This window comes from Neolamprologus brichardi, chromosome 16 (assembly GCF_056152115.1).
Source record: "Neolamprologus brichardi isolate AB-2024 chromosome 16, ASM5615211v1, whole genome shotgun sequence".
In the NCBI taxonomy this organism is placed as follows: Eukaryota; Metazoa; Chordata; class Actinopteri; order Cichliformes; family Cichlidae; genus Neolamprologus; species Neolamprologus brichardi.
Window position 1 is genome coordinate 13,648,658 of NC_142119.1, and position 26,280 is coordinate 13,674,937.

Genomic DNA, 26,280 nt, shown 5'->3' on the forward strand with positions numbered 1-26,280 from the left:
GGATTCTGTGATGTGTGTACATGTAATTATAACTTTGCACAAATGTGTAGCGCAACATTTAGTGACATATTAAACAATCAGAGAGAATGAACTAAATTAGCTGCTGTTCGTTAAAAATGTTAATTTGAAGCACATGGAATAAACCTAATTACAGAGTCATTATGATAATGTGTGGGAGGAGTTTAACCAAGTGTAAATTACAGCATCAGAGAAGCAGTCCTGTCTGAGCAATTACACATCAAACATGTAAGAGCAGAGTTAGTGGTGCAAACAGATGTTTTACCAAACTTTGAAGTGTGCACACACGCATGTGCGATGTCCTAGAATAGAACTCGGATTCACAACGTTCGTCCTAAAATAGCCTTTGAGAAAATTCAACAATGGACTGAAGCAAACACAAGAGACTGACGGAGTTTTGACAAAAGCAGATTTATTGTTTTGCTGTGTGTGCGTGCAGTGTTACAGGGAGTGCTGCGAGTCCTGTTTTTCCATGTGTAAATGTTCAGGGCTGTACAAAGAGGAGGAGCTGGAAAAGGTAGTGGTGGGAGAACTTCAGTCAGCTGTGCCAAGAAGCACACTCGCGCCAAGTGAAAACTGCAAGGCACTTTTAGCCTCGCATGCCCACATGTAATATTATTAGCATTCATCACTCACTCACGCCAACTCCAAGTTCCTGCCACTTACACTTAAGATTGTTACCAAAAAGCCCACAGAGCACCTTCTTCCCCCAGGCTCACCCCTCCCTACACGTCCTGCTTTCCCTCTGACGGCTCAGACAGAGCTTCTTCCTGTGGGAACGACGACTGCTGATTTATGACCCTGGACACTTTGCTTCCACCCACTCCCACAGCTGGCAGGGTGAATACAGAGTCATATTATAAGCCAGTCATATTATGTGCCCAAATCACATTAACACAGCGCTGCACATGTCACAGTCACACTGATCTGTGTCTCCACTGCACGTGAATGTAACCGTTGAGAACGTCATTACCACAGTGCTGGCTATTTCACACAGCGCAGACCCCTAACCCTGTGTTTGGGAGCTGGTTTTAGAGAATCAGAGGCTGGTGATGTTTGAGATTTTCCTTACTGTCAATACATTTAAAGAGACACTGTTGATTATAATTAATAATATGTTTTTTTCTGCATATATACATTTTATTCAACTCAGCGGCATATTCATAGACTGAAAAATTAAACAAAACTGAAAGAACCAAAATAGATAATGGGTGAAAATGTATCCTATTTAACTTATCTATTTGGATTTTGTTAAGGCTTTTCAGTAAAATTATCTGACAATATTTCCAAGAAGATTGTGCTTCAAATTTGGTGAATGGAATTCTAGCACTTTATTAGTTCTGTTACTTTGTAACAGTGACGTCATCATATTGCTTGTTTTGTCTAAAGAGTCAAAAAGACAATTGTGTAAGGAACACTTTATCCAAATTATCTGCAGGAGGTTGGATTTGGCGGCATGGCTCTGGTACCTCCCACCCTCTCATTGTCATACATGGAAAGCCTAAATAGAAGGAAGAGCAGAAGCAAGATACTGAACCAAGTATGTCTGTGAAGGTTCTCAGTCATCCAAGTCAGCGCAGACTAAGGAGCTTGGAAAGAAAAGCGTCTGGACTTCTTTAAGTTGCTTAAAGAGGTTTAACCTCTCATCAGGGTAGCTTCTTCAGTTCTAAGAGTCCCAGATTTAAGCCCTATGGGAGTGTCCCCCCCAAGAGGGACAATGGACCCCCCTAATGATCCTCTACATGAGCCAAGGTGTGAAAACAGGTGCAGGTCACAATCAGCCAAGGTTTCGGGTGAACTCACAGTGAGACCTAGCCCCACCCTATCATGTGATTTCCTGAGGTCAAATGGCCCAGGATGTGAGTGGACGTTAAGACGTCTGGGAAGGGATCTCAAAACTGGATTATAGATGGCAGACAGTTGGGTGTCGTAAGCCACCGCCGCTATTCAAAGATGGCCGCTCACAGTGCACATAGATGGCTTCTTTTACTCCTCTTTCAAACCATCTGTCCTTTCTGTCCAAAATGTGACCGGGTACAAATGACATACATGATAAAGAGGAGCTGAGGTGGGTTGCAAAAACAGCTTTTGCAGTGGCAGCAGCAACTCAGATTGGCCAATAAGATACACAGATGGGTATGAACTGATGTGGACTGGCATTACCGTCAGACGATAGCTGACTGACCTTGACCTGTGACCTCCCAATACTAAGCTTATTAATTTATTAACACTCATTTATTTTACAACATAAAATAAACTGGGCAGGCTAATGGTGACTAGGGGCCAAACATGGCCATTCAGCCTCCCCGACACAAGATGAGGTTTAATAGTAGTGTTTAAAAATATTAACACTGGGCTTATATCAATAAACATAACCACATTAAATCCAGTCCTGCCTATATTCAAGGAAGTTAATAAATGAACCCATAATATATACTGTATATAAATATACTAAAGAGCCCATGATTGAATACTTGCTGACCCCTGCTGAATGTGTTTTAACGTATAGAATGTAATGCATGTTATTTATTTAGTTGTACATTTAAAGAAAGCTAAATGTTTGGGAATGGTTTTTTTTTTTTTAGCAGTTTCTTAGAGGTGGTAAGGAGGCCAGAACATCTCTAGAAACAGACCAAAATGTTGCCAGATTTGTTCTTTTCTTGTTACAGAGCAACACCAGACTGAAACGTCAGTGTTCAGATGCTGAAGGGTGAGTTTGTACCCTGCAACTGAGTGCAATTGGAGCACAAAATCACACACACACACACACTTAAGACATTAAAAAAAAACTATTTAAATCTTTCCAAGACTTGACTCAATAACTTCTGTGCAAAATGAAGGTAAGAAAAGTTGCTTAGTAAAAGTTAGTAGTACCAAACATTTTAATAGCCCCGGCCCCCTCAGAAATATGTGCTTTTTAAGGATCATGTGAATTGGATTCATCTGCAGTTCAGAGTCCTGCTGGGTGCGCAGTCTGTGCTAAAAATGCATCTTCAACATCTACAAAAATATACAAAGAGAAGCCAATATCTTGCCTGATCTGTACAGAATGAGCAGCGCTTTTATGTGGCTGGAGTTATGGTTTCAATAAGTTGGTCTATGATGAATAACTGCAGACGAGCTCACTTCTAACCCTAATCACTCTGTATCCCGATCGCGATGAGGGTGGTGTTAATTTGTTCGGTGAAGCACAGACACAGGTGGTTTGAATCTTCTCGGGTGAAAATAAAACAAAGAAGGCCACAGACTTCTCTTTGAACACACTTTAAAGTCATTTCTCTTCTGCCATTGCTGTGGGTGTGCACTGTGCAGACGGGTGAGTGTGCTCAGTCCACCATCCACCTCAGGCACGTCCCCTTGATCTACTTGTTGGACCGGTCCCGCCGCGCCCTGTACTGAGGGATCAGTGGAGCCCTCCATTGTAGGACTTGCTGTACATGCTGAAATCTGTTTCCACAAAATGTGTAGAGATGGGGTGCTTGTACAGAGGGTTAGAGGCCTGAGGGGGAGAGAGATGAGACTTTTAATACCTGAAGGGCCCATTTTATTTGACTGGCTTGGTTTATCTCACCTACATAGAAGGTGCTGAGGTTTTTCAGCCTCAAACTATGAGCCTCAGTTTATTGCTAGTATACATGATGGGGCTGTAATACTCATGAGTTAGGCTCATCCTTACCATTTCATATCGGGCACGCGAGCGGGCGCTCTGGAAGCGGGCAAACTCACGCCGGTCGTGGATAGTGATGACCAGCTTCCAGGCAGCGAGCAGCAACAGTCCTACCAACAAGATGCTCCCAACCACTGCCACCAGCACCATCAGGGCATCTGGTCCCCTGACGCACTCTGAAGCAGGCACAGGAAACAACATTTAACACAAGCTCACTTAACTTAAGTCACAGCTCTTTGTTCCCCATCTTCAGCAAACATTGGTGAGGTGAAATGGACGGCATGGTGGCTGAACAGATCGGGCATAATGGCTTGGAACCAACAAGCCCCCCCCCCCCCAAAAAAAAACAAGAACAAAAACAAACCCAAAACAAACAAACCTCTAAGGTCTTAGAGGTGACCAAACAGTCACTGGCACATTGAAGAAACTGAGTGTCTGCTTCAGCCAGTTCGTATCCCAGGGAAGTCACAAGTAGCTATTTCTTAAAAACATGAATGCTACTGAAGACACAGGGCATTAAAGGCGGCACTGAAAACACAGCACAGAGCCAGGGTGTCACTCTGCCCACTTAAAAATAGATGTGTGGACTTTCTGGAGCCAGTGTGTAAATGGAGACAGCGAACTCAGGTAACATGAAACAGTTGACATCCCCCGCGTTTGCAATCAAAAACAAAAGTTTGACCAGAAAATTTTTTTATGTCACTTCTTAGAAGAAGTCAATGTTTTCTGCACTCAGTCTTTTATTTTGAGAAACAGTATTGCTGTGCAGATCAAAATCAGCAGCGTCACAGCCTTCACACTGACAAATGTTTGTATTGAATATGACCGTTTTAATCCACCTGTACAGCCTGAAAATTTCTAGTTGAAAATTTGTAGTTATTTTTGGTTCAATTTGTAAAAACAAATTGAACCAAAAATAATAAATTCGACACCCCTGACTCTGGACATAGAATGACAGTCACTCAGTACTACACTCTTAAGCCTCCTTTGTAGTGACAGGTTCATTGTCTGTAACCACTGAGGGGGAATAATGTGAGGTAAGGTTGGGAGTAACGAACCCAGAATCTTTAAAGATGGTGGTGAAAATCAAGCAGCTGATACCTACGTACAATCCAAAAGCACCTGATCATTACCAGCTGTCAAATTTACCAACAAGTGCTGCTAAAAAAACAAAACAAAAACCCCAGGAAAGACAACATTATGTATTGTTGTTGGTAGCACTGACCTGGCTCTTTAAGAGCTGAGAGTATAGATTGTCCGCTGGCGTGCTCAGAATATGTGAACTTCATGACACAATCGTCGTCTGTCTTGTACAAACAAAGCACAGCGCCGGGCTCGTCAGTTTCTAAGCATGACAGAGAGAGATGGGAGGAGGAGGGTGGGAGAAAACACAGACACATTTCTCAATAAATGCAAGTTTCTCACTTTCTACTGCTGTTCTAACAAAGCGAGACTTTGATATTATAAAAAACTATTAAGGTTTGGCTTCAGATACTGGAACAAAAGACATCCAAGAGGAATCTCACACTCAGGGGCAAACGGAACCACTTATGAATGTTTAACACATCGGTCAATGTCTCTGCTGTGAAGTCACAATTTAAAAACAACAACAACAAAAAAGACAGCCTTGACTGAAATGCTGACATTCTGTTTGCCATTGTTTGCATTCGATCATCATTATCTGACCAGATTCAAAACCTCACAAGGGAGGATGAGGTCACTCCGTCCTGGTCCACCCCTCCCATCAGCCCCTGCTCCTCTAGTTCATGCACAAAGTATCTGGAATGTACATGTGGAGACCATTAAGGGCAGTCAGATGGCTGAACTAGTAGAGAATGCTATGAAACACATCAGATCTAGGCCAGAGCCATGCTGGGCCAATATGGAATGCTAATATAATAGTCTCTATGGCTAAACACAGACTCAGGCCATGCAGTGTCACAGTGCGACTTAAAACATTTCAAATTTCCCCCGAGTGTTCAGCACCAGGCTGTGAGAAGATGCACTGCCAAACATTTTGGATGGTGTCCCCTGGCTTTTTACAATGAACCACGAGACAGGCAGTGCACTGCAAGTTTGGTTTGTTTAGAGAGTGGATTCTCCCTGTAGAGAAGGTAGGTGTCAGCGGAGGATTGGATTCTAAAATAGACTGAACTCTGAACCAAATGAGGGGTTGTAGATGAGATGGTGTAGCTGCCTGCTGTGTGGAGCTGCGACAGGTCCAGACCGTCATCTTCCACATAATAACATAAACATGAGGTCAAGCCTGACCGCTGAGCACTGGGTGTACTTTCATTAGCAATCACAGAGGTGTGAAAAAAGAAAGGGTGCAAGCAGCAAAGCCTCAAACAACCACAGAGAGTTGAACAGAGGCGACAGCCATACTAGAAAAGAAACTCAGAGGCGGTACCACCTGTAGATGCTAACAGGGGATTGATACTTCTGTGTTAAGCTACTGGAACCAGAAAGCTCCAAAACCCTGCCACATAATATGATGTAAGCTGACGTGGACCTTCCTGAAAACGTAACTACACCGTTTTTAAATTTATCAGTGAAAGAATAACAGCTATCGTCCTAGTACAGGAAGAACAATCACAGCCTCGATAAAAGAATTCCCAGTGGTCGGCATATTCCTCGAGGGAGATTGCTGAAACGATCAGAATGCACCTGAGGGAAGTACAAATGTGTCTGTCTCTGAAAATAAAAAAAAAAGCCAAACCAAAACCAAAACAACAACAAAGAGTGGGAACCAAACATTTTATTTGTTTCTTATCGAGGCTGCACCACACATGAAACAACACGCACAAGCATGAATGCTGGTAACAAAGTTGGCTACTTTTACAGGTTATTGCATAGAGTCAGAGATTCACAGCACAAATCTAAATCAGCTGTGACATGTCACATGTCCATCCAAAGTACCTGGAACTAAAAACGTTCCTTTAGACAATCCCATAAACACCTGTCAGGACTAGACATGTACTATACTTCATCTGTCCATGCCGAATGCACTCTGTAGGTCCAATCAAACAGTCCAGTCCCCCCATTTTGTTAACAAAGCTTGCTAAAATGGTCACTTCTGTTGCCAAAAGGGCAAAGATGGCGATGCCAAAATACAAACTTGAATTTTCCTATAAGTTGTTTTAAAATAGACTGTATATAAAAGATGGCCAACTATTTCACTTTCAGCTAATCAGTTAAACCGCTTCAAGCTCTGCTGCTTCAGTTGTTTGTGTCTGGTGTGTGTATCCTGCTTCTCATGAAAGCTTAAAGGTAGAAGATCACTTCGAGCTGTTCTTCTATGTATTGATATTTAAAATATAGTTTTTCCTGGAATGGAAAAGTCCTTGTGCGTGCATTCAGGCTGTTGAGCATCTGAATGTACTTTATTACATCAGGTGTTAATAGTGCCTCACTAGTGGGAGTCAGACAATTACTTTAGCAAAGTCCCACAGTAACAACAATAAACGGTATGCAGAATGTGAAAAATGAAACTTTTGCAGATGCTACAGATGTGAATACTTTTCTCTGCCAGCAAGTTGGTCTCTGTGTTAGCGTGTGTGTGTGTGTGTATTTGTGTTTACTCACTGAGAGTCTCCACAGTGATGATGCGATCCTTGCACTGTCGCTGGCAAGTCTCATTGTCCGCAAGCCTTCCAGAATTGAAAAGCCGGCACTCAATGCACTCCCTGAATCAGAGGAGGACAAAGACACGCTAAACATATGCATACATTTTTATATCTACATTCAGGAGGCAGAGATCACTCAACCCAAAGCCAATCATATGACATTGTTACTGTGCTTCAGTTTGTTATTTTTGCTCTGCTACATCAGCTGTCGAAAGTGCCCCACTGTGCTCTGCTAAAACACTGGAACTGTCTCTGCTACAAACTGCGACTAAACAGCAAGTGAACCATGCAGCACACAGAACAAAGAACCTGATGAGTGCATGAACTGTTGCTGGTGCAGGTTACAGGAACCTTTCACAGATGCTTCAAGTTTGTTAAACGCTGCTTTTAAACTTGATTTGGTTCTTAAAAGAAATGGTTTTCTATTCTGAGAGCTCAAAGCGCTTTCTTACTACAAGACACCCATTCACAAAGAGATCGATACAACACTATTCTTATATGCCTCTAAGCATTATGCCCAGCATGCTCCAGTGGATGCATTGGGCAAAACTTGTTCTATGTATCATGTCAGAAGATGCTTCGACACAGAGGTTGAAAGAAGCAGGGATTGGACCACTGATTGTCCAGTTATAGAAATGTCATAAATTCTCTGGCACAGCAAATGCACAGTGATGCCTCTCTCTCCTTTGACTTCCACTATGGAAGCAAAAATCCTGTTTTTAAATCAGTTCTGACCAGCACTTGCGCTTTTGCACAATAAAAACAACATCAGTTTTTCAACTAAACTTTACCTCTCACAGGAAGCCTGTTGAGAGGAAACTGTAGTTCCATCCTCTCAAAAGCTCGAGCTGCTACATGGAGTGATCCGAGTTCAAACAGCAGACAAATGGTTTCATGTCTTCAGGTCACAAATGACAAGAGAGTTAGCTTTGAAGGCATGGGAAGAGTTTTCTGATCAGTCTTCAAGTGAGAGAGGTATGTGAGGTCTTGGTTTTAGACTACTTTGAGCTTTTCCTGGAGCTTACAGTTGCAGACAGCCTGAAGGTTTCAATTTTCCACCTTATTTCTCACCTATCAGCGGATATTAGCAACCCAAACAAGCAGGTCAAGCTTCAACTTGGACTGTGTAAACCACAGGTATAAACCGCAGCACGGCACTTACCTCTTTGTGCCGCAGGCATCGGGGCAAGTGGGGCATTTTTCGCAGGTTTCTCCAAAGGCTCCGGGCTCAGTGCACTGACAGCGGCCGCACACACAGCTGCCTCGCCCGCTGCACATCTGCCCGTCATCTGAAATGCAGCCCGATGTCTCCGTCGAGCAGTTGCAGTTGTCGCCAATGTAACCGGCATGGCATTTACACTCCCCACAGTGACACTCACCATGACCTGCCAAGAGAGGAACACACAGCAGGTCAGCAGAGAAACAATGTTACAGCGAGGCAGCTCGGACACTGTATGTGATGGAGAGATTTTTAGCAGATGCTCTCAGTTTGAAACGCCTAAGTCACATTCAATTTTGGGCGTCCATACCACCTGAACGCCCAGCAGGGTGACGACAACACCCCATTGGCCTCTTAGAGCTGTGGGGTAAAAGGTTTTCTGGACATAGAACCCTATAATTAGCAACCCTCATAAGAAGCAAAAATTGGAGTTTTATGTGATTCATTTCATGGCTTTGGAAATATATTGAGATGCTTTTGTTGGCAAACTTGAATATCATTGAAGAGTGGATGACTGGCTAAGTCTAAGAACTGAAGGGCTTAATTTAGCTAGAAGAACAAAAACTACACTAGAAGCCGCTGGCTAAACTTCACATGTGACATGAGATTGAGCAACATATACAGAGTCTAGCTGACAGTTCATAGAGGAGGTTTTGCTTCTCCTTTGCAACAGTGGGAAACTGAAACCTCTGGAGTATTGCAGTGTTGATCATGCTCTTCTCCTACCAGCACTGAGCAAACTGCCCTGTTTATACTGGACTCATTGTCTTATCAACACTGGAATGAGTCCAAGAATGGGCTCTAGCTCTTCCTATAACTCTGATTTGGTTTGGTTGTCTAAGAACAGTCTGTGGTAAAGAGAGAGCAGTCAGAGACAAGAAGACTCCTTGATATAAGGAGGACAGCAGCTGCAATCAAAGAAGCCTTACTGACAAGCTGATTTCACACCCGCTGTTCCAAGACCCTCCACAAAGACCATATTCATGAATCTGCTCCCAGAGACTGATAAGAAAGAGGAAGGACATACTGTAGGCAAACTATACCAATACAGACTTTATCAACAGAAAAGGAATGGACTGGTTCTTATGTAGCACGTTAATCGAGTAAGCTGGTACATTAAACACTTGACTTTTCCAGTCCTCCTATTTCAAAGCCGTTAAAATGGAAAAAAAACAAAACACTGAAGACAGTTATTTGTGGAGACTAAGAAATAACTGGGTCACTAACAAATGAAATCACTGTAGGAGTGGTTCCTACTTCTGTCAAAGGGGCTCTCCTGGCAGTCAAGAAAGACAATCACAGTATACTGCCAGTCAACATCAGACACTACTAGGAGGAAAAACTGAGCCTCTGATTGCAGCCAGATCCTGAAAGAGGTCACAGAGACTTCTCAAAACCAAGAGGAAACATTATTTCTAATCATCAAACAAGTGGTCAGGGTTGTGCAACATACTGTCTGGAATCACAGACATGCAGTAAATTCTTCCTATTCTTGTCTAAACACTTCCTAATTATTCAGTGCATGCTGCAGAACTGTGCAAGTTTTTTCTCTCTCAAGGTTGAAAACCTGAGACTAGTCAAATGAAATCTGTCTAGAGCACCACTCCTAGCCCTCAGTCACTGGAGGCTACCACAATGAGTGGCATGTGGCTGACTCACAGTACCAACACTGGGAACGTGTCCTTAGATGACTGCTGCTTTGTGGGCATTCAGAGGGCACGAACTGGGATCTCTTCCTGACAGCATGGGGAGGATAAAAGAAGTGTAGCTCTGTTCTTATTCAACATGTCCTGGCGAGCTGCTAATAGATCTGCTGTGTGCAAATACTCCTCTAATATTTATGTGAAATATTCATGTCTGTGCTCTTTCCCAGCGCTTATGACTGAGCTTTTGGAATTTCCTGTTGTATACAAATGTTGTTTTCTGCATCACACTGCATGGCTGCAATTTTTTTCTTTAAATAAATAAAGAAAAAAAGAAGATCAACTATGTGGGGATCTTTTTTTAAAAGTCTATGCAACAAGACAAATTCATGCTAGGAGATGTTCATGCTCAACTTAAACAAGCTTAAAATTGACCAAACTCCAAGTTAAAGATGTCTTTGTTTTGTCATATGTTAGGTACCGCTTGTTTTCCTAGATGCTGACAGTCTTTGGACCACTGCACCAATCGTGAAATGAACTGGCGTGCTGACAGAAGAAAATACCAGCGATCAACACTTCACGAGTCTACAACAGCTAACCGTCACCATACGCCTTGAACCAGATGTTTGGAGCAAGTGCACATGCTCTTTATCCTGCCATTCCGTCTTGTGATTTAGCTGGTAAGTTGTTTCACTTCTTCTTCTTCTCTGCTGTGAGATTAAGCAGTACTCACAATAAACACAGCTGTGGCGGAGGAGGGAACATGGAAAGTGTTCAGATCCTTCAGAGCTGTGACCTTCCCCTTTAGCTTGCAACTTTTCCATGACGTTTCTCGAGACATTCTGTCAGCCTGGAACAGCAGCCAAGATGAGATATGAGGAAGAAGGAGGAGTTGTTCTGGAGACATCCAAGTATTTTCATTTCTGACATTAAATAAATGGTAAATGGCCTGTATTTGTATAGCGCTTTTACTAGTCCCCCCTAGGGACCCCAAAGCGCTTTACACACCCAGTCATCCACCCATTCACACACACATTCACACACTGGTGGAGGCAAGCTACAGTCTTTCAGTCTACTTGGGGTAGACTGACAGAAGCGAGGCTGCCATATTGCGCCATCGGCTCTTCTGGCCAACACCAGTAGGTGGTAGGTGAAGTGTCTTGCCCAAGGACACAACGACCGAGACTGTCCGAGCCGGGGCTCGAACCGGCAACCTTCCGATTACAAGGCGAACTCCACACTCTTGAGCCACGATCTCCAGCCATTAGGCTGCTTTCTGTTTCATTACCACCATCTCAGGCCGTCAAATACTTTTCCCTTATGTTGCTCGATTCCCATAAGAATTCCATTTTGAATTGAAGAAATTCAAAATGGAAAGGAAAAACAAAAAATGGAAAGAATAGTGTTCTAGTCTTCACACTACTGACTATGAATACCACATGAATGAATGAAGCATGAACGCATACTACATATGTCTATATCTTGCTCACTGTAATGCACTAGCCTAAAATCTGCCATACATCTTTATTTTCACAATTTTACCCATCTTTGCAGTCAACTGCTGCAGTAAAATCAGTGAAAGCATCTGCTTTTCAACATTTCTCAGGTCCAGCTCTAAAGGATACAAAGGATCTAAGTTTTTTTCTCTTTTTGTGAACTGACAGGAAAGCTGGGGAAGCTGCAGATTGGCACCTGGGCCTTATTTCTGTCTACATCTAGGTGTGTTTTATCTTCTAACATTCAGTCTCTGACGAATGCATTGGGAGCAACTCGGGCTTCATTATCTTGCCCAATGATACTTTGGCCTCCAAGCTTTGGATTAGTACAGGACACACTCTACCTCCTGATCCACAGCCATTTAAAAAAAGGAATGTGTTGATTTGTGTTCTATTCTGCAAGACTTGAAACTGGCGATTGAGACTATAAACTCATCAGAAAAGTGTTCACTGAGCTCAGAAATCAAGGGCTGTTTTCCAATATTTCCCATGTATTCCTATATTTCTATACAACAGTGAGTCACCTCCTTCTGGCCTTTTGCTTCAGCCTCACCAAAGCAAACCAACAACTTAAGTTCATCTTTTATGTAAATGCCAAGTGTTTGAGGTCTGAACAGATCCGCATAGCATGGTAATAACAATGCCATCTAGTATTGTATAGATATACTTGCAGAGTGGTGCAGAGACATAAGCTAATGTAGCATGGCCTAAGACTCACTCGAATTTATACAAAAATGCTATTACAGTTCTTGGTAAAATATTAGACAGGTAAGGAAAAAAGCGCACCTATAATTATTCTTTAGAAATCCTCAAAAACAGGAGTATACGATCATCTCACACCACAATACGCTGCATTACATATTCTCATAACACTGGAGCATATAATATGCAGTATAAACATCAGGGGGATATCTTTGGAAGGATTACAAAGGCTGAAAACAAGCAACAAAAAATAATTAGTCCCTGCTGTCAGACTGGTGGTTTTTATAGGCATGACAGGATCAAGAGTAGATCCTAACATTGCATGTAGCCTGTGAGGGCCTGTCCATATTATTTTTGCTGTGAGAGAGAGACATCACATTGTAAACGATCTTAAATAAATATTTGGAGATTATATAAACGGAAATGAGCTTCTGGGGTATTTTTAGAAGGATATTTCTTCCATCATATCATACAGACAACAGGAGCTTTGGGCTTTAAACGGGAGCTCAACTAATGTTTCTCAATAAAAGCATCACAGACAAATAAAAAGTCCACAGAGTGAATTGTTTGGCCATCTGGAGGACTGTTGTGCATGTCTGCGCAAACCAGAGTGTACAAAGAAGGATTTGACACATCAGCCTCTCCTTCCCTCTGCGTGTTTTGTGGGTGGAAAACAGGAGAGAGAGAGAAAACGATGGACTCGACACAGATGTACAATTCATGAGATGGTTGCAGTTGTAGTTCCTGTTGTTTTTGAACAGCTGGGCATTATTTCTAGAGTGAGCTGGAATTACTCAATACTCTGACACTTTGAACATTTGGCTCAAAATGAAAGCCTTCAAATGATGCCATAAGCTCTGAAGATGAAACCAAACAGTTTATGACAGCAGCAGCAACATCAAGCAGCAATTAGTTGTCCCATTAAGTGGAAACCATCAGCTTTACATCGAGCCAAGATTCTTTTTCTAGTCTGGAGGAATACAAAGCTCAAGAGGTCAACAAACTGAACTCAGTAACCCTCGGCAGGAATGCAGTGAATGTGTGATATGGTGTGGCAGCCTACAGCAGGAGTGGAGGAAGACTGAAACGCTCCCTCTGGTTCCCACTGCAGAGAGAGAAATAGTCACTTCCTGCAACGGTGTCCAAAGAGGAGCCTGTGTCCCAGAGGCTGGGATGTTTGGAAGGAAAACGAAGCCGGCAACCTCCAACGTCTCCAGTTGCAGTCTGAATCTATATTGTGGTCTTGTGCAAAGGCGTCACCAAATATCGGAAATGTTTGTGGTGGAAAGCCATTTTGCCTTGAAAATAATATTGAAAGTGGAGGTAAAAAGTGTCCTTCTGGAGGGGCTCCATTTCCTGTGGGATATCCTGCAGTACATAATTGGCATAGTTGAGTTCAAATGTTCTAAATAAAGTTGATACAAAAATATGAATGAAAGTAAAGACAGAACCAAAAAATCCACAGTTTGAAACATCTTTTCAAAGCATGTTATCTATTCATGCGCTAGAAATCTGCACAGTACAGGATGTCAAAAAAATAGCCTGTCAGGCATTATTTCTTGACTTTAAATACAGACATAGACACTTCCTTTTTATTAAACAACAAAAACAGAAGAAGCAGGATATGTACCAGTGAAGCGCTTATTGTTGTGAGATGAGATATGTCCAAAAAAGACAAACACAGAAAGCCAAAGGAGACAAAAGCTATTAAGAAATCTTTGTAAAAACAAAACTCATTCATATCCCAGCAACATCTCCACCAGGTAAAGCTGCCACAACCAGTCAACGGAGGGTAATTTGGGCCCAGTTCCCAGTGTCGGCATGCACTCCGCTCACCACCGAGTTCAGCGCAGTGCTTTAGGATATTGCAGGGGACAGCGCAGGAGAGTTTTAAAAACTGCATGCTGGAGAGAGGAGAAGGTTAATGTTTGACATACCTGTTCGTCATTTTTGGGGAAAAAAAAAAAAAAAAAAAAAAAAAAAAAAAAAAGGTGACCCACACACGTCCTTTCCTTCAAAAACATCAGTCAAATTCCAGCATTAGGTTTTCCCCATCTTCCCAAATGACCTTCAAATCACCCACGAGCCCACAATTAGATCTGATGGGTGATGATGAGTACTGACACGAGCAGGTAGTACCAGTCATTTTTCTTTAATTTCTCCAATCATGACTCAGCCACTCATTCTCAGGTGGAAACCCTGGCAGCGATTCATGGCTGCTCCGCACAGAACTTCCAGTGCTTCTCACTCAGGATCCCCAAAGCTGGATACCAGAATGGTACTGTCCCCAAAGATTCATCCACCTACACTATATCTAGTCGTTACCACGCAGGATCCTACCCCTTTATCCCCAACAGCACCCGATAGGCGACTCTGTCCAAAAAACACCTGACCCTGCTGGGAGGTGTCAGACCTTGAAGGACTGCTCTGCTAGTTATCTGCCGGTATACTGGCATTGGTATTTTTAATGGCCGATCATTGAAAATTAAAAAAGTAAAGAAGACACTAAAGAAACACCCTTCAAACATGTGTTGATATTGTACAGTTTGCAGACTGGACGCCACTCGAAAACAACAAAACACACATAAAATAAACTGGATATGTAGGATTTTGAATGACCAAATATCAGTCTGGGTGTAGTCCTGTCTTCCACGTTTGATCTAAAGTATTATTTATTCTAAAACCAGAGGACGCACAAAAGTAGTTTTGGGTCAATTTCTTTCGGCTTACAGTGAATACAAAGTACTAAAAGAAATACAATCTATGCATAACAACATTTAAGTTGATAACTATCTTACATGATGCCTGTGGTGGCACTTCTTTTGTTTGACATCATTTGAAGAAGCAAATGACAGAGTGCTCTGTACACTCATTTCAGAGACGAGACAAATCCATCACAGCAAGGCAGCACCTCCCTGACCCTGGGAAGGAACCTCAAAATATGAGTGTACCACTTTAAATGAGTGCTCTGACAGGAGAACAATATCTCTGTAAACCATTCATCTTAATGACACAGTAGGCTGTAGAATAAGATTACTGTTTAGTCACAGGCTCAGACTGGCCTCGGAATGTGTCTTATTTTAAACAGAAGCTGCTCGTGTTGTGAGTTCAAGGTTTCAATGTGCTGAAAGGAATATTCCCAAGGGTTCTTTGACTGTACTCTAAAACGGGCTTACAAGAACACAGTTATTGTTTAGAGGATGGGCCTGGTAGACATTTCTCCCCATTTATGGTTCATTGAAACCAAGCCACTTCAATTACACGTCAGCAAATGTCGCCCTGCCAGACACAAAATGGCAGTAGTGATGATTTCATGACAGTAACAAAAACTGTAAAGTATCACCAGCAGACAAGCCCTCTAAGAGGGTCCTGCGAAACATCTGGAGTGACTGCAGGGAGTCGGTGAGCAGCAAAAGTGCCGACGAGGCTTCAGTTTGTGTCCCCAGTGAGTAGAAATGAAAACATGTTACCACTTATCACTGCTGTCAAGGTTTAAACACCCTCAGTGACATTTTTAATCCTCTGTCAGGGCTAGGATGTGGGAGACACACTGTTCTCACAAGATAAGAGGAAAAGATTAAACACAGTTGCTTCTGTCTATATGTGGAAATTTGGAGCAGGAGAAATGAAATACTTCCAGAGACCAACAAATATTAAAGACTGAAACTGTCAGTGTGTCCATGAATTTAAGTCATATGCAGTGACATGAAAGAACTGTTAAACTCAAGAGTACTTGATGATTTATAAGCCTAAACAGTGACAACCAACCAAGCCTTGTGCAGTGCGACTGCAGCAGCAAAACACAAGAGCAGGTGGGATATGGTGTTATTTTTGTGCCACTATTCTGAGCACAGCAAATGCTGTTGTCACAGTGATGTACACTGTCTTGTTGGTATATATGTATGTATGTATGTATGTATGTATGTAAGGAACGCAATTCGTCCCGTACTTCAGCTAGAATGAAAAACAGACACAAAGCCGGAGTTATTCTGTGTTTTTGCTGCACAACTGCTTCTTCTTCTCTCATTCTCTCTCCTCCCTCTCCTGTTGCTACTTCAATCATGAAACTGATCAATGATCAGCTGATCAATGATCAATCATACATATATACCAACAAGACAGTGTACATCACTGTGACAACAGCGTTTGTTTTAGTTCAAAGGCTTTATGGTTTTTCCTATAATACCTGGTGGTGTAGCCGGCCGATTTTTTGTCAGTTCAGCCTTATATATTATGTTTAACCCGAGTGACCACCTGGTCAGCTGGTGGGTAACAGGCATCTCCGAAAACGTTAGAGCACTTTTGCAAATATGGGATGTCTTGATAAATCGAGCAGATATTTGAAGTTCACACAGCACCATTCTCGCATGAAAATATCTTAGAAGTTTATTTTGTGACCCAGAAAGAGTAATATTTCAAACTCCGCCACTCTGCGTTTGAGTTTTGGACGAAATGGATTCTGGGATATTGCATTTCATCATTTCGAGCTGATTGGAGACCAAAACAGCCAATCAGATTTTTTTGCATCCAAGTCTGTGATTAACTGGTTTTGTGGCACAAATATAACGGTGTACAGAAAGAGTTGAACGCGCACGGGCAGAAATGTTGAGAGCGCGAGCAACACATTGCGAGCAAGCGCAAATGCAAAAACTGAGCGAGATGGGCTGCTATTGTGTGTCTGTGTGGATAATAGCAAACACTGAAATTGATTTTTTGCACGCAGCAATGAATTTTGTTCACTCAGATTTAGCTTTTCTTCGCTCAAAATACATTTCTTCTCAAAATGCAACACTTGCACCTGCAATTTTTTTTTTACACCCGCTCAATTTTTTTTTTTACGTGCGCTCAGAATAGTGGCACAAAAATAACGCCATAGTGGGAGACATGAAACTATCCTGAGAGAACAGGCGTCTTCCCGTGGCAGACCAGCGCACAGACCGAGCAACTGACAGTCTGACTATCCATCCCTGTTTTTCCCCGTCTCTCTCTGCTCTCTTCAATATCCCCTCCCCTCCAACTGGTTCTGACTGCCTGGGTTTTTCCTTCACACTTTCACTAAGTGCTTCCTCACAAGGGATTGTGCAATTCTTTCTAATATTATAGGGTGAGTGTTATTCAGAACTGTTGCTGTATAAATAAAATTGAATTGAATTCAAGGAACACTTGGTGTGCATACGGAATAAGGATACAAGTACTGCACTTCATCTGGGCAGCATGTCTGCTGCTGGCTTGTTACAATCACTGTGACAATATACAGTACAGCACACTCCAGGTAGTCACTCGTATTTTTTCTGCCAGGAAATATTACAGCTGCAGACACGGCCTACAGCACTACTACTCACACCAGAGATTGGTATCAACACTTCCATCCATCTCCTAGAAACACAACAGAATAAGCACACGTCAAACTTTAAGTCAGCAAAAGGAGCTTTACAGTTGTCACAGGCCATACTACTGTCAGAGCACCGTTATTCTCTCTCAGATTCAACCATCTGATACATCTTTACTTCAGTATGGGATCCATTTTCTAGTCAATATGCCTTCTATTTAAAAGGAAGTTGAAACAATGTTGCTAGCGTATCTTTGTGTGAGAGTTTGAGTGAGCGGGTCAAACAGCTAAAATATGTATGCTATTAAAATGTGCAGGCCAAGACAAGCTCTCTCATGTATGCTGAGCTAAGCAAAGTTCATCAACAGGAATAAACAGAGTATTTGGTCTCTATGAGATGTGGGGGAGTAAAAACCTTAGGAGACCAAACTTCCTCTTTTGTGAGGCTGTTTTAAGAGTTCCAGTAAAAGAAGAATAAAGGTAACGTAAGACATGCAGCCTGTTGCAGAGCTCGCTAAAACTATCAGAGCATGCAGCAATTACAGGTAGCTGGGATTATTATGTGAATAACAGCACACGGATGACAACAATCATTATCAACCATGAAAACAGTCTTTACTTTTATTCTCCTCAGACTGCAAGTCATAGGATGACTCGGCATCAATCAACATTACTCACACTAAGACACAACATAGACACGGACAGACATCAATATCATGTTTCGATACTGGCCTATTGAAGACGTCTGTATCTCTTATGTTACATGATGAAAACTTTGGCAATTCCAGAAAAGAAAAGACAGGCCGACTTCTTCTTTTTCTTATCCGGTTGTCAAGTGATGACATGACGAATCCTACTTCTGGGCCTAAAGTAGTCTGCGTTTAATATGGCTTTTGTGTTGTTAACATGTTTAATGTTTTGTATTTTCTTCTATTTAATCTCAAAAAGCTCCTAAAACAGTCAGTGATCACTGTTGACCTCCCTCGGCTTTTATTACCACTAAACATTTATTTAAGCTCAGTTTTTAAAACCTTAGGATGTAACTACAGCCCAGCCCATGCAGCAGTACATGAATGACTAACCTCGTATTGTGGATGGATTATCTCAGTTGTTCTCCTGGCTGAAGTTTGGTCCTTTTACACCATCCTGCCATGCGATTACATTTGTTCCTGACCACCGAGAACACTCACATTAACTTTTATCGAGTGGAAAAAAAAGTTAGCTTGTTTATATTATGCTAACATAGCTGTGTCGCTAGCGGTCACGTAACACATCATTATATACCAGCTAGCCAAACTTCTGTAACCCTACAAACGTCACTGCTGTTTAGTTTTCTGTCTTCATTTATGTTGGAAGTGATAACAGAGCTGTACGTTTTAATTTGTTTCCAAAACCCCGCAGTCAGGACATGCTATATTGTATTTAGATAGAAGCTAGCGAGCTAACTTCCTGCTAACTTCTAACTCCGTTAAATGTCATAAATTCCGCTTTCATGGATGCCTGGGTGTTAAACTCAATTGTTACACCTGGTAGAGCAGAATGCTGATCATTTTATTAAAGATGAAAGACTTTATATATAGACCTGCAGCGGAGTTTAGGCCCAGACACGGCTAGTGACGTCTGACTTTACAACCGGATTATCAGTCACGTATATGTTGTTCCAGTGTAGAAAGATCATGAGAAAAGGTATACACACATCTCTCATCACACACGCCTAAAAAATGTGATGCTTTTAAACAGTGAATAAAATACTACATGAACTTTAAAAGTTGGGCCGTTATGCATGAGAAAATGCATTATTTAAAAAACAAAAACAAACCAAAAAAACCCATTAGCACATTTTAAATTTGATGGTAGCAACATGTCATGTTTGCCACTGTGCAGCATTTAAAAACAACGATACCCAGGCTCTTCAAAAACTATTTCAAGATTTGAATTCAGCTGATCTTTGCACGGTAGAACTTTAAGCTGGATTTGAAGATAACACAGTAAGTGGTGTGAGTCAGTGCACTGACTTCCATGACAGAATCACGGCTGAATACACGTATAATGCCGTATAAGGTTCCGGAACTCAGAGGAGATTGAGCTCTGTCCTCTCTCCAAAATATCTGAATCTTGATATCTCATGTACTGTTGGTGATGAGATATTCAGAGTTGTATTTTTATATTGAGGAACATTATTTTGAAATTGTTCCACAACTCGTGAATGTATTTTTTGTAGAATCATTGCATTCTGTTTTTATTTACTTTCACTTGGCATACTCTAGCACTGCCTCCAGCCCTGGAGGTCCTCCTGCCAGCCATTTGTCATGTGTGAGAATACATATTAGCAACAGATCACCTTCTAATCAGCATCAGAAGGCTCCAGTTACTGGAATCTGCCGGACACAAATCTGAATTCAGAAGCTGCTCTGTGTTTATTTTCTCCTCCGCCCAGCACTGTGTGGATGGCACAGCATGCACCCAGCAACAACCAAGCTGATTTCTTGTATTCATCCCACACTCAGCTGGTTAGCTTAAGGATATTAACCCAGGGGCTGAAGCAGTGACCTCTGAGTGACCTCTGAGTGACAAACCACCCAAGAGGCTGAGCTAGCTTTACCCCTGCTAGTCTTCAGAGTGAGCCCCAAACACAGCTGGAAAATCTTCCTCTGTGTTTGTGTGTTATTTTCCCACATGGCCACTCAAAATGAAAAATAACACAGATCCAGTGCTGTCATACGTAAGAAAATTTTTGCTAGTGACTTTTACTCTGGTTTTATCTGGGTTATTTTGGACTAGTATTTAACACGTGAAGAGCATATAAATCTGAAAACTGCACTTCAATAAATGCTTTTTTTGACCTTTTAGTTATTGCACACAGATCATTTTGGATATCAACACTTGGTTAAAGGACTTAATCTATAAGTCGGAGTTCTTTGAAAGCACACTGGAAGAACACAGCTACAGGATGAGTGTGTGATCCTGTGCATCTGTGTTATAGTAGTTCAGAGCAGAAATCTGAGGTCTTTGTCTGCAGCGGTCAAGTTCAGTCAAGTCTCAAAGAAGAGGGAGGAGTCGTCCGGTGTTTGTTTTACCTCAGAGTGTGAGAAATGAGAGCAGGTGCCCAGGTGTAGGGTATGTAGCTTTGATCAGTCAGACACAGAACAGTTCACAGTGAATTAACTCAAATGTTGGCATAAATTCAGCGCATGATAAAAAATGTTGCTCCTAGTCAACAGTCGAATGGATACTAGCATTTCGCTAACACTCAAACTGACATCAAAGTGTCAGAAATATGTACAGTAGCATTACTTTTCTTGTTCTTTGTTGCTTGTGACCCTTTAACTGGTGGTATGGCTGCTGGCCCAGCTTTAATGAACACCAGGCACACTAATTGCAGCATGTTCAAGTACTGACACATAAAACATTAACGAGAAACACAGCCACTGAATTAAACTGTCTTTGCAGGACAGATATTAGTCATCCTACTATTTTTTTTCCACGTCCACATTTGTATTCTTATACTCTGCTATAGCTACATACTAAAACTCTGATTACATGTCCAAAATAATCCTGATTTATCTGGTGGCAGAACTTCATCTTTTGTCTGAAACAAAGTGTTTCAATTAGAATCAACATACTTTATTAATCTCTAAGGAAATTATGTGGGTTACAGTTGCTATAGTATAAATAACAGTAACAGAAAAAGACTAAACTATTTAGCAACACAACATGTTACAAATTTAAGAAATTTAAGAAATAGCACAATTCACTTGTGTCCCTTTAATACCACTGTCACTGCCTATTCAGAAACCAGTTTGTTCTATGCCTTTCACAATAAAAAGACATATGCACTGCTGTTGAAATGATGTTGAAAATATGCAAAAGGAATTACGAATTAGACTCTAAATAAAATCTTACTTTTAGTTTTACAAAATAGAAGATACAAAAGGGAGAAACATATCTAATATATGGTGGAAATTAAATACATGACTGAATGTATCGGTTTTTCCATTTTAGTAACAAATATAAGTTAATTATCCATGAAAAAACTTTAAAAATTAGCCTTCATCATCCATTACATTATGAAGAAACAATATGATGAATGAATAGAATGTACTACATATAACATTTATATTATGTTGGTTGCGTTGTAAAAGTCTCACTAAAGTTGTTTAAGTATTTAGCATATTTAATTCTAGTGTTCTTTTTCTCTATTCTGTATTTAAGCAGAAACATGTGCACAAACAGAGCGAGTGAGAGAGAACAGAACATTTTCTAATACAAAGCTCAGGTCATCAACTTCACCATTAGCTCAGTTACATTAAAGTAAAAACACCAACCTCTCTGCAATTTGGAAAAGTCCATCTTTCCCCAGTGATTGTGCTCATTTTTTCCCTTTTCTTTGGCAGTTGGAGACTGAAGGCAAGTCGTTGCCCAGAGGCTGAGCATGAAACACTCTCAACAACACTTTGATCACAGGGTGATGGCTCAGGTTATCTGATGGGAAGCTACTGCTCTCAAAACAATAGCTGTCAGACTCAGACCGACTGTAATCACTCTCAGACAGATTGATGGAATTTTTGCAAATAACTGCCATCTAACACGTTACAGTCAATCTAAATGATTAGAGAAAATCCAAAATAAATTAATGTGCGTCCAGTTCTTGTGTTTGTCAGGCATTAACGACGTGTGCTGTACAATCTGTACAAAAAACAGTTCAAAGAAATCATTAAAAGACCAAAAATACCGTGATATCCACGCCCATGATGAGTACACATAAACTTCTGATCACAACTGTAGCTGACAGAAGATAAGTCCAATAGTTCATTTTAGAGCCACAGCTGCATGCTTCTACTCCAGTTTGTTTGAGACAAGCTACTGGTTTTGATGAGCTACTCTGATCCATCACGGGTCAGAGGAAAAAAAAAAAATATCCAAACAGGATCTGAGGATTTTATCTTTGACACAGCTGACCTGGGACAAGGCTTTTCTTATTACAACAACATGTAATTAGTATCAAATATTTTTGGCAACTGTGCACATTTTAGCAAGGTGTTCCAGGACTGTTAGAGCTGTTTCAACATGTATTTTCTGCAGCTGGGACAACATGAATCACACTTGCAGTCCTATTGTGTCAAACTGGTCTGTTTTCAGCGCAGCACAAAGAAAAGTCACTCTTGTTTTTAACCAAACGGCTCTGTGACAAAACAAATAGACCAATTAAGGCTGAAGAGAACTGTTTTCTATATTCAAGCACAGTTCCAGTAATGCTCTGCACGAGAGTGAATAAACACACATGTTTCCGTTTACTCCATAAGGAGACACAGTCCTCCGAGTGAATACACATGGTGTGTATGCACGCTTTTATTTATGAGGTAAAAGATGGCCTGTCCAAGTCTGGAAAAAAACAGACCCACGCTATTTCTGGCTCCTGCAGCCTGCTGAGTGCTGAGATCATTATTTAGAACCAGCTGCAGAGTCGGCAGAGGAGATGTGGGTCAGAGGGGCAGGAGGACGACCAAGTCTTCATGAATCCCTGTTACCTTGGAACAGAGGCGGAGCAGCAAAGGCGCTCTAAGACATATAATGATGTCACTGTTCCAGTGGTTTTGACTGCCTCGTGCCACCACAGCACATACGCGCCCACACAACACACAATTACAGCTCAACCAAACAGCCGGTCTGCCCAGCAGGTGTGAACTCCAGCTGGATGTACAGTGCAGCCTGATTCTGTGTCCTCACATTCAGCTGTGAGAGGATTAGCAGCAGCTTTCCAAGAGTGACCAAACCACTGGTATTAACTGAAAACTTTGTTTCACTGGAAAAAAATGGTGGTTAAAAACAGTCCAGAGCATGATTACCATTGATTGTGTCCACACTGGGTCACCAGGCCATATTTCCTATTACATTCCTAAACAAATCGTTAACAATGTTTTATCATTTCCTGGAGTGTTTACTCCAGTGTTCAGATTTAAACTTGGCTCATCTCAAAATCTCACACATGTCCAGCACTACTGCAGTTTTGATTTTGCAGAGGATGTAATCCAGCTTGACACATTTCTTCTTTAACGAACTGGATTATTTTGTATAAAGATCAAGGAAACATACTGACAGTACAAAATAACACGGCAGTGCTGACTGCGGGTCTCTGGAGAATCAGCCATCCTAATACTAAAGTGGGAGCAGCTCTGTGGGTGTGACTCTTACCCAGGGACGTTTCACTGTCGAGCATGTCTGAGTGAGAGAGAGCTGCCACTTTAACCTGCTGATGAAGCCACTGATGTGATGTTAGTGGCTTCATCAGCATGGCTGCAATGACAGCAACATTAACACACTTGTCTGGTCAATATTTCAATCCCAACACTCACATGCTGACACAGCCCAACAGCACAACTGTAAAATCAATAATAAGTGATAAAAACTTTACAGCAATATAGTGAATAAGACGCCACAAACACAATCTGGTTGCCTTTGACTGAAGTTAAATACTGATGGTAACCAAGAACACAGGCTGACTATAAGATAGACCGGTTGGGATTATAGCCTCCACACTGCAGAGCAGCAATAATCTAATAAACATCGCAAGTTATATCAACTGAAACCAAACCTCTATCACCACATTCTTCAAACTACATGTCAGATTAACTCGCTGATAGCTCCAACTCTCTCAAATGTGGATATAATATGCAAATTTTCTTGCAGCCTCACTTGCAGGAATAACTGTTCCAAATAAATATTTTTTTAATCTTGTACCGGGTCTCACTGAAGCCATTCAACTAATCTTCTCCGAAACAAACCGTTTCAGCTCCCTTCACTGGAGCCAGATTTCTTCTGAATGGCTGTCCCTTACAAACAAAGTTTGTACAGCAAGTGGATGGGTCTTCTGTGCTCACGACCAGAGCTGTGTGTCTAAGAAGACCTTGAAGACCTTCCACTTGTCAGTGACATCACACAGAGGCAAAACGTTCTGAAATTGAGTATTTAAAGCCTGAGCTTTAGACTCACAGAGATTACTTTTAAATAAACTGATTTCATTATTCAAAATGGTCAAAAACGTTGATATGAGCATCCACAGAAAAATGAGCTATCAGCCTGATTTTCCCAGGTGTCAGACTATGAGCAGCTCTCTCTGATGAATCTCAGTGGAACAAGAGCTGAGGGGCTCAAAGCACACCTTAGCAGTATTCCAGTGGTCACCTAATGGTGTTATATTAACATTATTGTTATTATTATTGTAATTCTTGTGTCTTACACAAGGTCCGCAATAATTAACTGACACATTTAGGGGAGTGCAAGGAGGAAAGCATGGAGGAGGTGTCCTGTTTAGAATCATTAGGACCTCATTACAGTTTAACACAGGGAGAAAGGCAGGAGAGAGGAGGAGAGGGACAGAAGGTAGTGGACTGTTAACATTTAATGACTGCTTATGGACGATCAGTACAAACAAACAGCCATTATGCATCTGTGTATTGAGCGTGTCCAGCCTCGCCACTGACTGAACGAAAGACTTCTGTTTCTACTGACTGTAGACAAATAGAGGCAGGCATTGTGTAACAGGATCGCGCCAAAGCCGGCCCCACTGGCACAAAGCGCTCTCTGTGGTTTCACAGGAACAGCCGTTGGCTTGAGGATGAGCCAGTGGGTCCCCTTCAGCCAGGAGGTCTCACATCAGAACTCAAAGTCTTGGACCGAGTGTTTTGGGAACACAACGGCAGATACACCCTGGGCCAAACCTGGATTTTCATACCAAGTCTTGGTTCTCTCTGGGCATCAGATTACAGCTGGGACAGTCAATGAGAGGACAAGAGATCTTTCATATATAGTCTGAATACTTAGCTAAGATTTGATTGCAACTAAATGATGTCACAGTGCATTGGTTTCTGGATACCACATTTAACTCTTTACCCCTTGGACACCTACCAGAGGACCAGTGGTCCTCTTTTTTTAAACTCAGATGTTTCTGTCATATTTCAAGCCTGCGGCCAGAATGAGCATCAGATGTTAGTGAGGGTGATCTCTGTCTACACAGTTTTATAGGGCTTGGAAAAAGCCTGGAACCTATTCTATTTAATGATATATACAGAGGTTTCAAAACTTCCTATTATGGCTACAGGTGAGATGATCACCAAATGGGAGCAAGAGTAATCTTTCTGGGGTCAAAAGTAACTATATCTGGACAAAAGCATGGGTACCAAATTATCAGCTAAGGATAGCAAGGCTGGTTAGTAGGCTGTAGTCATTAACTGTTAGGTAGGTAGATATAGAAAATTCACATGGCCATCGTAACATCACCAATATCCCCCTTTTTGAATGGTTTGTACCACAAAGTGGTCACCCCAGATAATTACATTAAAAATGCTCCAAAAGGCACCAACACTGGAAATCAATGAGAGAGGTCCAGGTTCACTCACGTCAATAATGGTGAAAGTAGTCTACAGTAGTTGACTTGGTTTCCTTCATGTGGCTACTACAGGAACTGCTGTTTTGTTGCACGCATTGGTTTCCTTTTTCCGCACCAACAACAAACATGTACTGAATCTTTTCAACAGACATGCCCCCAGAGGCAGACGGCAAAGAAAACAGGAGATGAACATT

At 41.6% G+C, this 26,280-nt stretch overlaps 1 protein-coding gene across 1 annotated transcript in view; it reads right to left on the bottom strand.

Moving 5' to 3' along the window:
• Positions 1-372: 372 nt before the first annotated feature.
• itgb5 (integrin, beta 5) overlaps positions 373-26,280 on the bottom strand; it is a 47,670-nt gene continuing 21,762 nt past the window's right edge. Inside the window, exons 12-16 of the mRNA XM_006805780.3 lie at positions 8,474-8,696; positions 7,271-7,371; positions 4,911-5,030; positions 3,695-3,861; positions 373-3,517 (exon numbers count right to left, since the gene is read on the bottom strand). Coding sequence (XP_006805843.1) covers positions 3,422-3,517; positions 3,695-3,861; positions 4,911-5,030; positions 7,271-7,371; positions 8,474-8,696 — 707 coding nt within the window. The 3' untranslated portion in view covers positions 373-3,421. The remainder of the gene's footprint in view (positions 3,518-3,694; positions 3,862-4,910; positions 5,031-7,270; positions 7,372-8,473; positions 8,697-26,280) is intronic.